At 34.6% G+C, this 16,218-nt stretch overlaps 1 protein-coding gene across 1 annotated transcript in view; it reads left to right on the top strand.

The window, feature by feature from the left end:
- Nucleotides 1–16,218, top strand: part of LRRK2 (leucine rich repeat kinase 2) — a 71,678-nt gene that overhangs the window by 34,127 nt on the left and 21,333 nt on the right. The window contains exons 21-33 of the mRNA XM_087765365.1: nt 1,334–1,455; nt 2,248–2,317; nt 2,781–3,001; nt 3,515–3,765; nt 5,084–5,232; nt 6,194–6,287; nt 8,148–8,334; nt 8,722–8,903; nt 9,435–9,664; nt 10,701–10,828; nt 12,082–12,300; nt 14,532–14,733; nt 15,358–15,446. Coding sequence (XP_087621491.1) covers nt 1,334–1,455; nt 2,248–2,317; nt 2,781–3,001; nt 3,515–3,765; nt 5,084–5,232; nt 6,194–6,287; nt 8,148–8,334; nt 8,722–8,903; nt 9,435–9,664; nt 10,701–10,828; nt 12,082–12,300; nt 14,532–14,733; nt 15,358–15,446 — 2,144 coding nt within the window. The remainder of the gene's footprint in view (nt 1–1,333; nt 1,456–2,247; nt 2,318–2,780; nt 3,002–3,514; nt 3,766–5,083; nt 5,233–6,193; nt 6,288–8,147; nt 8,335–8,721; nt 8,904–9,434; nt 9,665–10,700; nt 10,829–12,081; nt 12,301–14,531; nt 14,734–15,357; nt 15,447–16,218) is intronic.

The raw sequence follows: 16,218 nt of genomic DNA, 5'->3' as shown, positions 1-16,218 counted from the left end.
TTATCTAAAATTTTGTTTGTGGTAACATTGGAAAATACTTCATGATGACTAAGTATGTGCTTTATCTACAAAATTAGGACCTTAAAGCATTTTATTCAGTTACCCATTTAAAATTAGTTCTTCATGCATTCAGTTTCTTGTAGAGAGAAAGAGTGGGATTCATCCAATCAAATTTAGATATTGACTATTTTAATGTCTCTTTCTGAGCTTTTCTCGTATGCTGCCTTTATAGTCAATAGCAAAAAGCAAGTGCTTCAAGAGCACAGTTTGTCTCATCATGAAGTCAGGTGTATGGTGATCCAGAAATCCCTGTTCCCCGAGTTGTCTGTAAATAAAATGCGCACAATGAAGTCTGGAATAGAGGACTATATTGTTAACAAATAAAGCAGGTGAAGCAAGCCCTGTCCCAAAGATATCTAATTGATCAGAAAGTGTAAATGATGAGTCTATGTTCAGCCCAACATCATTCTTGGTAACCATGTCAGGAAATCTGAATTCCTTTAACTTACAAAAAACAGCATTTCTGTCTATAATATCAGTAACTTAATAAGAGTAAGTGGCCTTAATTTACAACATGCCTTTTGTTTGTTCAGATGTCACTGTTGTTTTAGAACTGTTGGATACTTAAAATCATCACAGGTGAAGAATTTGAATTTTGGAATCGGAGAATATTTTTGGTTCTGTTTTATTCTTTTCCTTCACATCATTCAGCACCATTCTTCATTTCTGTAGGACTGTAGCACAGACATATAATACTGATAAGTACTATTTGTTGTCCCACATAGAAAAGTTAAGTCATACGTAAATTATGGTAAAAAAATAGAGGCTTTGCTAACAGGAGTGATTTTAGAAGTTTCAAAGTAGCTTTGGGAAGAGGAACACTAAATGGGTCTAGATAACTCTAAATCACCAAAGCCAGAGTGGCATTTTGTTTCATTCTCAATAAATGTGGGAGTGCAAATTCATCTACAAAAATACAAACTTTTTCTATTTTAAAAAGTTATTTACACTGCGGTAGCACAAAGATGTGTTACAAAAAATGTACAACAATCCCAACCGGTTGGAAATTTTAAATGGTAAAGCATCAATGTAACAAGCTGCAGGTCACATTTGGAGCATGTCAGGTAAGTATGGCCCATGTACTCTGAAACACGTTGACAAAATTCTTGGGCTATTGCGCACACAATTAACCAGTGAGATCGTGCCAATATTGATGCTTTTGAAATGTACCTCTCCTGTGTATGTCAGCATCTGTATTACAGTTGAATTCTGAGCCTCATCTTTAATGCATTTTCTTACTTCTTTGTCCTCTCATGTTATTGTTTTGTACTAGGAAGTGAAGGTTCACTTTTTACAAAAAAGAAGTCCAATTCCATTGCAGTTGCTGACTTATATTGTAGGGAAATGGCATTTCAAAGAGGTTCTCCTACTTTGCCGCGACATTCCTACTCTGTGGTAAGTCAGATCCTTATTCATTCTAGGCTTCTTACAAGTCCATCTGTGTTGCCTACTGCAAAATTGTTAATAATCAAGTGTTAGGAAAGGTCATGTAACCATATGGGCTCTTGTCTCACTGTTGCCATTCAATATTTCCTTTTGTTGCGGTGCAATTACTGTGCTCCAGATCACGGTACAGATGAGAGTTTATTTCAGCAAAAATTTATGATCAATAAAAAGTACACATTCTTGTGAATTAGTCAAATTTCTGGTCTGATGTTCAAATGCAGATACAGAAACTGTGGGCCTATTCACAAAGACTTAACTACCGCTTAGTGAAGTTAATCTTCAGAGTGCTACTGTGATCAATGAAGAGAGACCAATTCCATAAGAAGACATAAGAGGACTAATTGGTGGAATCAAAGTCAGGTTCCTTTGAAAGGAGCTTGTTTCTTTCTATTGACTCTAAAGGGAAACTGGAGAGACTGGCTTCCCTAGAGAAAGTTATTTTTTGTAATATCCTGCTCCATCCTATCATCCCACCCTAGTGAAAGTCATTTTAGGTTGCCAAAACATGCACTACTTCCATTGCACTTTAAATCTACTATTCTTTCATATTGCATGGATCAGTAAGTTTTATAAAGATGTGACCTATTGTTACTTTTAATTGAAATGTACAGTTTCTTTGTGTTCCTCCTGGAAGTTCTGGTAAAAAGAAACCACAATAAAAAGAAATTTACTGAATTCAGATCATTTCAGGTATCTGCATAGGTCCATAACTGTTTTTTGTTCTTTTCTGGGATTTTCCAGGGACCTGGCTCGGATTATGAACCATTAATGAAACAAAAAAGAAAATTCTTGCCATCAGATGAATCCCCCAGTAAGTAAACTATGCAGTTTAACATATATAACAGATTTTTCATCCTTAATGCTTTCACAAGCATAGCATGCAAAGATTTTAGTCAGATTATATATTTGTTTACAAAGAGGAGGATACATTTTGGAAACACTACAGTGGAGTACAAATAATGCAGCTATAGGGAATTTTTTTTTTCCTGGGCTTCACAAATAATTTATGTAGAATTAAGCAGGTAGTGAAATTTCATGACTGCCCTTATTAGCTTTAAAAAGCTACTTTGGTTGTGCAGCGCATAAACGTTCATCTCTTCCCTACTGTTTTATAAATTTCTGTCTCTTAATAGAAGTCTTCATGGATTTGCATCTTAGCCAATATCCAAACATTCACTGTCTTCTGCATCTTTAGATCCAAAGTTGATTGATCTTAATTTTAATTCCATGATAAATGAAATCATGCTGATTTTCCCATGTTTTTGTTTTAATAGAAGGCATCTCAAAATTTTCACCACATATAAGACCATCAGACAGTCTTTCTTCATTGATCTCAGAGAAAGAATATATTAAATCACTAGATCTTTCATCAAATGAGCTGGAGAACATTGATGCCATCAGCCAGAATAGCTGCTTAACTAGTCATCTGGAACATCTTGAGAAACTGGAGCTCCACCAAAATGCTCTTACAAACATTCCAGAACAACTGTGTGAAGTAATTCTGCATAATTTTATGTAATAGAAGTTGTGATTAGTTACAATAAATTGTTTGTCTCTAACAATGTACCCATAACAATACTACTCATGAATATGGCTGTCTGTTTTTGTATGCTTCGTACATTCACTCAATTTTCATTCAGTGGATTTACGTTCAGCTAGAAATAAAAGTATTTTCATGGAAGTGTTTTAAGTCATTTACTGCAGAGAACTGCTTTAGGATCTGATATATTGAGTAACATAATAACGTAAACGGAACTGAGAACTGCAGGCAATTCATAGCTGTTAAATTTTATGAAACTGATCTAATTAATTTTGAATAACACTTTATATTTTATTCTGTAATAGAAATATTATGGGTTACATTGGTATGATTGCTATTTTCTGTTATTTTTCCTAGTGAGAGAAATATAAGTAAATTAATAAATTGTATAAAATATACCTCAATTTAAAACCTGTAAATTCATATTTTCATTTAACTTTTTAAAGACAAATTATCCTTTTCTTTCAGAACTTGAAATGTTTGACTTACTTGGATTTGCACAGTAACCGATTTACTTCTTTTCCGACTTATTTACTGAAAATGAATTGTATTGCAAATCTTGATATCTCTCGAAATGACATTGGACCTTCCTTTGCTTTGGATCCATACCTCAGATGTCCAACTCTAAAGCAACTTAATCTTTCATACAATCAGCTGGTGTGCATTCCTGAATTTCTTACAAATGTTGCTGAAAATCTGGAACAGCTATTGCTAGAAGGGTGAGTAGCATTAGTAAATGGACTGTAGCATAACAAACATAACAGAAAATAATATATTTGTCATCGAGAATGACGACTGCTATAGCATGGAAAGGATTGTTTAGTCAGCAGTGAAACACTGACATTATCTTCCAAATGTGTAAATTGCTACAATTTTCACTGTTGTATTACAAAGTACATGAGATTATCCGTGGGCCTTGATAGAATCTAATAGCATTGCAGTTTCAGTAACATACTAAAAATGTTGTATTTCCTAGTGAACATTTAGCTGAACATTTTCCTAGTGAGAGAAATATAAGTAAATTAATACAACAGCATTTTTCTACTGCCATGCTATTCATCCACAGGACTGTCTGTGTTGTCTAACATATTCAATTAGGTTTTCTGTATACAGAATACAGTTTCCACTGTATTTCGTATTTGCCAAAGGTTTTTTGGAAGTATGATTTGGGGAATTGCATTTATTGGTATGGATATGTTTTAAATGACAGAAGCAGAGAAAATATGTAAGTTTTGTTTACCTAGATGGAATTCTTAAGAATGCTATTATTGATAGCTCTGTAAACTGCAGATACTGTCTTATTCGTCTTCCATAATTTATTTTAAATAAGGTGGTGGTATTGTTTACGCAGAAATTCACACAGAATAAGGATAGCAACCTATGTAACTAAAGCAAGCAGTATGAAATATGTGAATCAAATTTACAAAAGCAATATTTTAAATTCAAAATCCTGTTGCATTTTTTCATTAGCTTCATTTTGAACTTTATTAGCAATATCACCCTTGCAAAATAGTGCTGCATGGTTCTTTTATCTCTGGGTTTTTGGGATCTTGTCTCTTTCTCTTTCTGATGTTCTTCCCAGAATACATTGTTTGTAAAATTATATGCTCATCCTGAATTGTATCCCCTATATGGAATTCCATTCTTTTTTCTTTTTTTAGATTGATAGTCATTCTGTGATTATAATCCTGCAAACACATATCTTTAGTAAACTGCTTTAGAATAACTCACAAACGCAACCGTCCTCTTTGTGTGGGACTGAGCTGCAGTATGTAATCAGGAAATGACACCTTGTAGTACATTCTGACATTTGCTCTCCAAATTAATTAAAACAGTCTTAATATCAGTCATGTTATTCCATGTTGCCACATGTACCGGTATTTTTGCTGACTGGTCAGTCTGTATATAGATACAAGTCTTATTTTTGGTTTACCAGTGTAAGGATAGCATTGTCAGATCAATATTCCTTACCTTCACTTTTTAGCTAATAGTTTCTGAATCAAACATGGATTTTTTTTTGCCTTCTTGTTATCATAGAAACAAAATTTTATGTTTATGTTCACCTGTATGCTTGAAAGAACTGAAAATTTTAAACATTAGTAAGAACAGTATTTCATCCCTTGCTGAGAATGTCTTCATGGGCTGTACAAAACTGGAGCAGTTCAACGCCAGGATAAATGATCTTGGTAAGTATCTGCGAAAATAGGATCCACCTTCTAGAAACCATTCCAAATCACAAAATTCCTCAGCCACCAGCATTTGGGGTCTTAGGAGAACAGAAAAGGAGAATACCACATATGCTTGTCCTTGTTTATACGGTTCCCTGAGCATCAGCTTTTGATCACTGTTGGTGATATATAGCAGTATACTTCCAATGGGGCGTGATGGATGTTTGATCTGACTTGGCATATTACATCTTGGTTTTATATTTGTAGTGGATGCTATAAAAATGTTTGAGTGTACTTGAGATTGTACATACTGTTGGGGAAGGTTCAAGGCAGAGGAAATCGTTCAAAGTTAGCTTGCAAATCTAGTACTAATATAAGTTTAATACTGTACTGAAATACATATCATACAAGCATCCTGTCAAAATTAATTTACCTATGAAAAAATACAAATTACATAAATGAGATTTTAATGATACTGCAGGAGTTCATAAGTTACTGTCAGAATTTATTTCTGTCTTCAAGACAAAAAATCTTCCATTTTGAAATTATTGTCACGGTATTTCAGAAGGTAGCTCTTACACCTGCGTTAAACACAGCTGAAGCATTAGAGTCACTTTTATGTGCATAAGACCCACCACTCACTGGGTGAATTATGAAAATATTATGTCTACTGGCAATACAGTAAAGTGTAAGTAAGATTTTTTCAGTGTTTAATGCCAATATGAGATGAAGTATAATAGTATGTAATGTGATAAAAGCCAGTACATTAACTCGGTTCTAAACTTCTTTCATTTTGGAAGTTTGGTTTTAAATAAACTTTAAAAAAAAAAGATTCAGATTCTGGTTTTGGTAGCTTGTACAAAGACCTGTGTATAGAAGATAACAGACTGACCTATCTTTGATTTTAGAAAATTGTAGTCTTAAAAATAATTTAAACAGTTCTGAAAAGTAATAGGACTAACCTCTTTTTCTGCCCTAGAAATAATACCTGACTTGTCATCCAGCATAACAAGCTTAAAATTGTCCCAAAATCGTTTTATTAATGTTCCAGAAGCAATTCTTCTTCTACCACAGTAAGTTATTGTTTTATTTATTGAAGTTAATGTCAAGTTCTTGATGAAGAAAATCCGATGGCAAGACCTTTGTTAAGCAGAAAATTCTGCATGTTTTACTGATTTTCAGGAAATCCTCTCTAACAGGTTATATCCAAAACTTAGTAGCTTTTAACTGAAGACAGATCAGTCACATGTTCTTCATTATTTTGAGAAATTCTGTTCCTCAGATTCAAATCATTGTTATTGAAAATATATTGCTTGACTGCTGAAGCTGACAATTCTTGCTGAGAAGACCAGAATGAATTTACTATTTTCTGGAAACCCACAGTAAACAGATACTGGTAATTTTTCCTTTTCAAGAAGTTCTGCAGACATTTGCACAAGGCTACTGAGATTAGTTTTTCACTTCCCAATATCACAAGATATTTATTCTCAAAGAATGACACTTCCTCTAGATGGAATTGTGATAAAGATGCATGTGACGTTTGTTTTGTTATACCTTCAAAGCATTACTCATGTGAAAATCAGACTTCTGCTTTTTTTTATAGAAGTTACTGACCTTAACAGGTCACTAGAATCAGATTGTTGAAGTAGTGCCTGGAAGGGAAGATCAGATCAGTTATCTGATAGATGTGGGTAGACGTGCGTGCTGATGGGGAGGGCAGATCCACACAGATTTATGAACTTAGGTTAATCAAATTTACATAGAGCACGTCATTATTAGCATGATATTACACTGTTTCAGCATGCTAATATTTGTATTCACAGCAGCAAATTTAATGGATGTGTTGAAAAAGGTACAGCTTTCAGGTTATACATCTCCCAGCCCAGACAAGTCAATAAGGAGTTGAATGCATGGATTTTTTGCATGCTTCATGTTCCACAGTAACATAAACAGCATATTTGTCCAACAGATGACTTATAGAAATGAAATGTTCTTTTTTATGTGGTTCTTAAACACGAGTAGTTGAACTATATAATTTATGCATATACATGTATATACAAACATATATTCATAGAAACATTCTGATAGAAGAGTGATGTATCCATACCATCTGATGTTAGTTTCCTAAGTTAGGAGCAAGAAAGAGAGCAGTTTAGATCACCTAGTGATGCTCCATAGTTTATAAGTGGAATCTTGAGTTCTACAAAGTTGATAATACCAGGAAGTTTCCTACTGCCCTTTTTTAATTTGAAATCTATAAAAAAACCACATGAAAATACATATTCGTGTTATGTTAGATTGCAATTAACTTTTTAAATACATTTATTCTAGTAAGTTAGACATTGCACGTAACATTGTACTCCATGGTCCTGCACCCACCTGTAACTGGAATCCTGAGCTAAACTCTATTCTCTGTTACCTGAGTATAAATGTGTATTAACTATATTGTTTACAGCTGAATTACTGAATATTTGCACTACAGGAGTGTGAATCATATTTATATGTCTTCTACTAATGTGAACAGAGCCATGCATGTCTGCAAATTGTAGAAAGAAGGAGGAAGTGGACTATTGTCACAATATGTACGCTTATTTAAAGTGACTCTTTAATTTACTATCTGAAACATATACACACAGTACAGTGTGGATGTTTATTTTCACAGACAAATACATTGAATGAACATTATACTAAATCGATCATATGTATTTATAATTTTTTCTGAGGTAATGAAGACCTACTTATAATGTCATCATAATTCTTTTGTTTGTAGTAGTAATTCTCTATCTTCTTCTATCTACATTCCTGTTGGAAAACTGTCTGTTCTGATATCTAATCCATTTGTTTATTTATTAAAAATTAATACAGTTCCAGTTAATCTCAGTTTTATTTTTTTCATTTGCTAACTTTTCTCTTTTTTATTTTCATGTTTTTAGTTTGCGATCAGTAGATTTAAGCCAAAACAAGATCATAAGCCTGCCTGGACCAATGCACTGGAAATCATTAAACTTAAGGGAGCTATTATTTAATCATAATCAAATAGACATCTTGGACTTGAGTGAAAAGGCATGTGCATGGTCTAGGCTAGAAAAGCTACACCTGTCCCACAACAAGTTAAAGGAGGTAAAGTGTAAGATTCCACCTAAAGAAAATGAAATCACTTTTCAATTGAATGCAGTTTTTCAGTGTTCATTTGATTTTCATGTCACCTCTCATATTATGGTAAATTCTATTAGTAAAATGGTATGTAAGTGCAAATAGTACTTCCTGTGAGTGAAAATCACCATATTCTATTAAACTTTTCTGTCTGGAATGTGTCATATAATCAGTTTGTATAATGATTTCATTATGAGGTCCTTTGTCTATTAGTGTGGGATATTAGACCTGTTTATTAAAAAAACTTAAACTACAGCAGTAAAAGTAATACCTAGTTTTGTTAAATATTTAATGTGTTCATGCTCATACTTTTTTTTTAACATTTAATTTCCCATTAAATGTTCTTTTATTTAGATTCCTCCTCAGATTGGCTTCCTAGAGAACTTGACTTCTCTGGATGTAAGTCATAATCCCGATTTGAGATTCTTTCCAGATGAAATGGGAAGACTGTCCAAAATCTGGGATCTTCCTTTGGAAGGACTCCATCTTAATTTAGACTTCAAACATGTGGGATGCAAAGCCAGAGACATTATCAGGTTTGTTGCCCTATTGTTCTTGAATATTCTTGCTTTGCTGTCTTGGGATATGCAGTAAGCATTAAGAAAACAACATATCCTTTTAAAAAGACGTGCTGGTTTGTTGTATGAAATCCAGCATGCTACTCTACGGAAGGTCTCATATCATATCGTATCATATCCACACACACACATAAAATAGATTATAGTAATTCAGAATATAATAGCATTACTTCTTGAATTTGGTGCTTCTATAAACCATGCAGTAAATGGTGCTTGCGAAGTATTTCTAGTATGTTTCGTCTGTTCCCAAGTGCGTTGCACAGAGCACATTTTTTGGGTAGTTACAAAACAAAGATAGACACATTCTGAATTCAGCTTTAACTTTCAAATCAGAAATTAGAATAGACTGTTAAAATCCCAGTAATATCAAACAGATATTGAAAATTTGAAGAAAATGGTATGGTTTTAGACTTTTCCTTGGTCTTGAGTTCTGTTGGTATTTTTCTTTGTTATACATTTCTGTGATTTCTGCAAACTTTTTAATGCCAGATTTCTTCAACAACGACTGAAGAAGGCTGTACCTTATAACAGAATGAAGCTCATGATTGTTGGAAACACTGGCAGTGGAAAAACTACCCTGCTACAACAACTAATGAAATGCAAACGAACAGAATTGGGCTCTCCAAAAGCTACAGTAGGCATCGATGTAAAAGACTGGATCATTCAAGGGAAAGGCAAAATGAAGAAAGAGCTTATATTAAATGTGTGGGATTTTGGAGGTATTTCAAGAGCTTATTGTCCTTTACTATTGTCTTTTCTAACATATTAATGCATTACTTATTCTTAGAGTCAGCCTGTGAAATTGCAAATTGTGGACAGTAGAATCATGCAAACTTACACCAAAAGTCAAGTGACCACTTATAAATTAGTGAATTCTGTAAACTGACAGATAATCCCTCAAATTTAGTATAGCCTCAGGAATTTGTCATCACCAGATATGGTCTGACCACTTGTTTCAACCATAGCACTGTAGAACTATCATTTCAGAATAGTAAGAAACTGCTTGTAGTCACCAGAAGAATCATCTCCCACGCAACTCTGTTTCTCCCTTTTATAACCTGGGTCTCTCTAGGCTCTACAGTATCACTGTTCCGTAAAGTCACAGAACATAAAGCACGTAGGGAGAGTCTTTCAACTTTGGGCTTTTTGAAAACTTTCTAAGTTTGGGGGACTCCAGAAGCATTTCTAAAATTCAGGGGTATTTTAGGCTATAGAAAAGTTATTTTTAAACATTGTTCTGTGATCATTTAAATACAGTCTATATCACAATGGATAAGCACAGAAGAGCAGCATTCTAGCTGAATGTCCAGCTTCAGTTGTGATTTTAAGGGCTTAATCAAGTGAACTTAGGAGTCTTATTTTGAAGTTGCTGAAAGGATAGGAGAAAGGGAGGAAAGAAGGAAGGATGGGAATGAAGGAGTGAGGGAGAAATTCAATATTGTAGTTTTAAAAGAATCATGACCTTTCACATTATCTTTGCAGCAGCAATGTTTATCCAAAGTTGTCAAATCTTACATTTCTTGATTTAAAACTATCTTACAGATTTCAACACTACACTTCAGTCAATGAGCTGTCACAGAGTACCTATCTAAAATTCATAGTTATTACAGGTTTCCTGTCAATTTAGATAATTTTCTGTAAGCATTCATTTCATTTGTGAGTTGGTGATCTGAGAATAAGTGTTCTGCTGCCTTTTTGTGATCTGAAGATGTTCAACAAGGGAAGTACTAAACAGTGGAAATTTTTTATCATTAGGACAAGAAGAGTTCTACAGTACCCATCCTCATTTTATGACCCAAAGAGCTTTATATCTTGCTGTTTATGATCTCAGCAAAGGACAAGTAGAGGTGGATGCTATGAAGCCATGGCTTTTTAACATCAAGGTAAGCCATAGATATGTACAGAATGGAATTCCACTTTCCAGGGAGCTGTTGGTGAACAGCAAATTAACCACAAATATTTTTAGAGAAGGGAAGAGGAAAGAAGCTGTTCAGCAAACAAAGCTAGTAAGATGAAACAAGAGCTGAAATACATCATATATTGGATATGAAAATATTTGTAGACATACAAAGACATGATCAGCATCATTTTGTACTTAAAATGGTAGAGTGATGTGCAGAAGAATAGTTTGTATGTTCTGACAATATTTTGAATTGACTGATAAAATAAGAAAGGGGTGGTATTAAAGGGATGACGAGTGAAACCTGCTTTTTCTTTTACACCATTGTAAATTCTGGGGAAATCAGAATTTGACTAATTTAAAACAGACTAGATGCAGGTTTGAAATCATGCTGTTAAGTGTGTGCTTAGCATCCTATTGTTAATTGGAATGATTCCAGGACTATGGCAGGGAAATTGGTCTGAGAATCTGCCTATATATTTTTCTTTTTCTCAAAGTGTTTCATTTTCATTTGATGGAATCACCCCATGGTGAGTGTTACTTGTCTTTTCCTTTTATATGATGGTTAGCCATGGCTGGGCAATAGAATTACATAAACATTTTGTATACTGATCCTGTTTGTTAAACTTGACTTTTTCACTCTTTTCACCTTGAGCAGTGGTACAGGACAGAGGGTTACAGTCAATTAAGTGTTGATGAAGACCATTTCTGATGTGTTCTCCTTTGCTATGCAGTACTTGCTGGTGTTTCATTGCTGCACTGTTCTGGTGACAACTAGCAGAGAACCCTTTGCTTTACCATTTTGTTGGGTGCTTTTAATGAAAAATACAGTTGTCCCTCTATTTTACTGACAATGTTATTAATCTGCAAAGTATGAAATCAAGATCTACACTGCTTGCTTTTAGAAAAAGCTGATTTTTTAGTATTTCTATTTTGAAATAGACTGCTCTCTGTATGTTGAAAAATAAGTTTCGTATGTATAGGCTGATGCATTTTACTGCCTTATCCAGTCAAGACTGTTATATGGGATTACAGATTAAATTTACTCTGAATAAAGACATGAAAAAGTATTTCAGATTTCAAACTTATTTAAAAGAGATATATTTAAAGAGGGATAAACAGTTGCTTTTTTCATTGTATTGATTGTTTTGACTAAATTGCTCACATTTTATGTGGATGTAAAGCAATAACAACATTCACTATCGAGCTAATCGACTGTATGGATCTTACTGACAGGCTCGAGCTTCAACATCCCCCGTCATTCTTGTTGGCACTCATTTAGATGTTTCTGATGAAATGCAACGTAAGGCCTGCATGAGTAAAATTACTAGAGAGCTATTGAATAAGCGAGGCTTCCCAGCAATCCAAGATTATCACTTTGTGAATGCTACAGAAGAGTCTGATTCCATTATCAGACTTCGGAAAATCATAATAAAGGAGAGTCTTCATTTCAAGGTAAGCTGCATACTGTTCGTAATATTGAAAACATCCTAGTTTTAGTTAAGTAAATACATTTTTAAACATTTATTAAACACATAATTAAATACATTTTTAGTGTGATACCAAACTCATCTTGCCTTCTATAAAATGTTACTCACAGCAAAGTAATGAAGGAAAATCACCAGGTCTGTTTTAATTTCATTTTCTACCAAAAAATCAACTTAGTAAAAATCTCAGCTAAGTTTTGTTTTCAAACACTAGAGCCATAAATAGAATATTTAATTTAAAATAGGCCATCTTTTTCTTACGAAGAAATCTGATCAAAAACTGTTTTTTGTTGGATGGCAACATGTAGTTGCAATAATAAGTATTGCAAGATTTCAGGGGACCAGGAAATAAGTTTTTGTGGTTTCTGAAAGCCAACTAATTCTCCATTTACTGATTTCCTTTTACATAGTGTGAAACTATTCCTACAAAGAGGAAAGTGAATTAAAACAGGAAAAGAAGAACCCTCGGACTGAATGATCCTCCTAAATTGGAGAACATGCACTCGTAGTTCTGTTGTCTCCAAAGTCATCCCTACCACTCATTCCCTGCTGTCTCCTTAGCCACACTATGAAGCCCTGTCTAGGTGTGAATGACAAGTATGAAGAGACTAGCCCAAGCATGGAGCTTATAGGAAGACAGGATCCAATCTGTAGCAAAAAGAATATACATATTTTTATTTTTTTATTTATACAGTATCAATCATGTATAGTGTCATAACATGTTAAAGAGAAAAGGTGATGTCCTATGCTACTGAAGTCAATGGCAGTACTTCATAAATCATAGCAGAGCCCACATTTCTTCTGAATTACTGCTCAGAAGATTTTATAAAGCAAATGCTGTATTTATGACCAGCCTCACGCTGTTGTTGTTACAAACAAGAGAAAGAGTGTGCACACCTCTTGTTTCTCTCTCAAAAACTACCAGTTTAGCCACATCCATAATCTGCCTAACTTCATTCCACAGTTCAAGGAATAGCTAATGAGTGCTAAGTGGCAGTGAGGTGGCCTGTTCAGGTAGAATGGATTAATTCCACTTCTCATACATCCAGTAGGCATGAATAGAGCTGGTGTTTGTAAAGGTACATGTAGCCCTATATCTCACCACACTTCTTTAACACTCAGGAGAAGTTCTGCTTTTTGAAAACATTTCGCTCTTAGGTACCTAAAAATTGTTCCTGTAACATCCACGTCTCTTGCGACTATGACTTAAACTGGTGTTTAAACTTCTACACAAATATAAGGTAGCCTGAAAGAAAGGAGATAGTTTCCGTAAATAATGTAGGCACTTTGTGAAAGGAGTGTTACAAGGTACCTGCTTAGAAGTTAGACAAAGCGAGTTAAGTATTCAACATTGTCATCAAGTACTCTGAGTCTTTGAAATTACACAAAGTACTAATTACATTTTCACAAGGTACTAATTACATTTTTGACACACAAAAATGCTACAGTGCATTGGTGTCTAACTTCTTTGAGAGGAAGATTACAAACTAAGAAGCCAGTTTGGAAATGTTGGGAAAATTGTTTCCCATTTCCTCAAAAAAATGACTAGCTCAGCACCCATGGAGAATGAAGAACCTGGTTGGGTGTTAGCTAATACCAAAGGTCAAAGGATGTCTCCAGGAAGGAACTCGGGCTCAGGAAACAGCGGCAAAGCACCCGACTCTGTTTCCCTTAAGTGTCATTAACCTGGCCAAATTTATTTCTTTCTCTCTTCTCATCCACTGAGTATCAGCAGTGGAGACTTTTAATTGAGCTACTGCCCTTTTCCCCCAGTTTATCTAAAGACATTACAGATTACAAGAGGCATCGGGGTTTTTTTGTTCATTTGCCTGTTGTCTTGTGTTAACCTGAGATGTATGACGTCATCTGTTCATACAGTGAATATTTTCATTTTACTTCAAATCAAAGCTGCTCTTTGAACTTCTCAGAAGACATCATTTTTTATTTTTTATGTATATGTAATATGGAAATATTTTCTTCTTTGAGTATTCATTTATAGAAAGACATTCATATTATAATTCTGAAAGAAGAATTAGTTACATCTACTTTTCAAAAGCCATGTTAGTCAATAAATGAGTGTTCTTGTTCCTTCTTGCTGCTACTATTGAGTGGACGTACCCACCTTACATCTTAGTTTTATTGTCTGCATTTCACATTAATAAATTAATACATTTAAGATTATTATTCCTAACTATACAGATCAGAGATCAACCAGTGGTTGGTCAGCTAATTCCTGACAGCTACCTGGAGCTGGAGAAGAGAATTTTGCTGGAACGTAAAAATGTCCCAATTGAATTTCCTGTGATTGATCAGAAACGCTTACTGGAACTGGTACAAGAAAGCCAGTTACAATTGGATGAAAATGAACTCCCTCACGCGATTCACTTTCTGAATGAATCAGGTGAAATACTATCTTCAGTGCATGTTTGTAAGCACTTTAATCTGCAGCAGACAGACCTGTATGCATTTTTAAATCTCGCACAAGATTGCCACTAAATGTTGATCTGAAATGCTTAAGCTTGGGTAACATTAGTTTGATAATACAGGTTGCTATGTCATAAAGGAATTCCATGATATAAAGGATTGCTACTGTAACAATTTATATATCTTACCCCTCCTTGAAAACATCATAGCTGCTGGTTGGACCGCACAGTTTCTGAAGAAAGATGCAATTGCTATAATAGCTTGAATAGAATAGTGGTTAGGTGAATATATGTAACGGTTTATCTCAGTGCCGTACAGACTTCATAAGATTGAATAATAAACCACACTAAGCATAGCTGCTTGGCAAAAAAACAAGTCAGATTGCAAATCTTAACAAAACATCTGAAAATAAAAGTAAAGCTGAACAAACCATGTTTGCATTCTACTCTCCTGAGATAGTGATGTAAATTCAATAGCTGTATTTGTTGTTCAAATTGCTTATGTCAAGTCACATAAGAAAAACAGCCCAGAGTGGGGTGTTTTATTTTGCTTAATATGGAGCTTGAGAAATGCATTGCTAATTACTATATTCTTTGCGCAGGTGTACTCCTTCATTTTCAAGACCCAGCACTACAGCTAAGAGATCTGTATTTTGTAGATCCTAAGTGGCTATGTGAAATCATGGCACAGGTTAGACTCTGATTACTTTTTGTATCTACATTCATGGAAATTTTTCCCCTGTCTCAAACCACTGTAACTTATCAGTGATTCTTCCTCACCATTTCTTTACTGCTTCATGATCTAGAATTTTCTCAGGGCCCAGATTGGTTTACCTGGCTCTTTCTGTTTCCATTGCTTTCTAGACTGTCTCTGTGATTCTATGTTCTTACACTGTAATGTCCAATATCATTTAAACTACACCGGACACAAAAATGTGTGTAGGATAGAAAAACGCCAGGGGTGCAAAGTAATCCTGCAATATGTTGTGATGGGTTGAGGCAAAAGGTGGAACTTTGGATTAAAGCCATAAGAATGGGGAAAGAAGGGTCACTGCATGCTTGGTACTGATGGCAGAGGAAAGTGAGTGATATGGATTCACATGTTGGGACGGAAGGGCGGCAGACTGACTGCTTAAGTGAAACCATCATTGATATGTTGATCTAGAAACACACTCAAAATTTTTTTTGTATATTCAGATTTCCTAACCTCTGAAACTTTACCTTTCATTGAGTGCAGGAAATGCGATGGCAAAAATGTAAGTTTGAGCCTTTAAAGCTGGTGGGATTAGGAGTGAGAAAAGACCTAGAAGATCATGTTGTCAGTACCAATGTGCTTGTGTGAAGTACTGATATGAAAAGTCACTGTACATAGGCTTCTTTCAGAGAACACTTTCACAAATTAACTTGTAGGATGAATTTCCATATAATACGGTACAGTGAAAGCTACTGAAGAAAGGTAGCAC

Source organism: Nipponia nippon, unplaced genomic scaffold, assembly GCF_047370975.1.
Source record: "Nipponia nippon isolate SJK-2023a ecotype South Korea unplaced genomic scaffold, ASM4737097v1 scaffold_3, whole genome shotgun sequence".
Classification (NCBI taxonomy): Eukaryota; Metazoa; Chordata; class Aves; order Pelecaniformes; family Threskiornithidae; genus Nipponia; species Nipponia nippon.
This window is presented reverse-complemented; position numbering and strand designations above follow the sequence as displayed.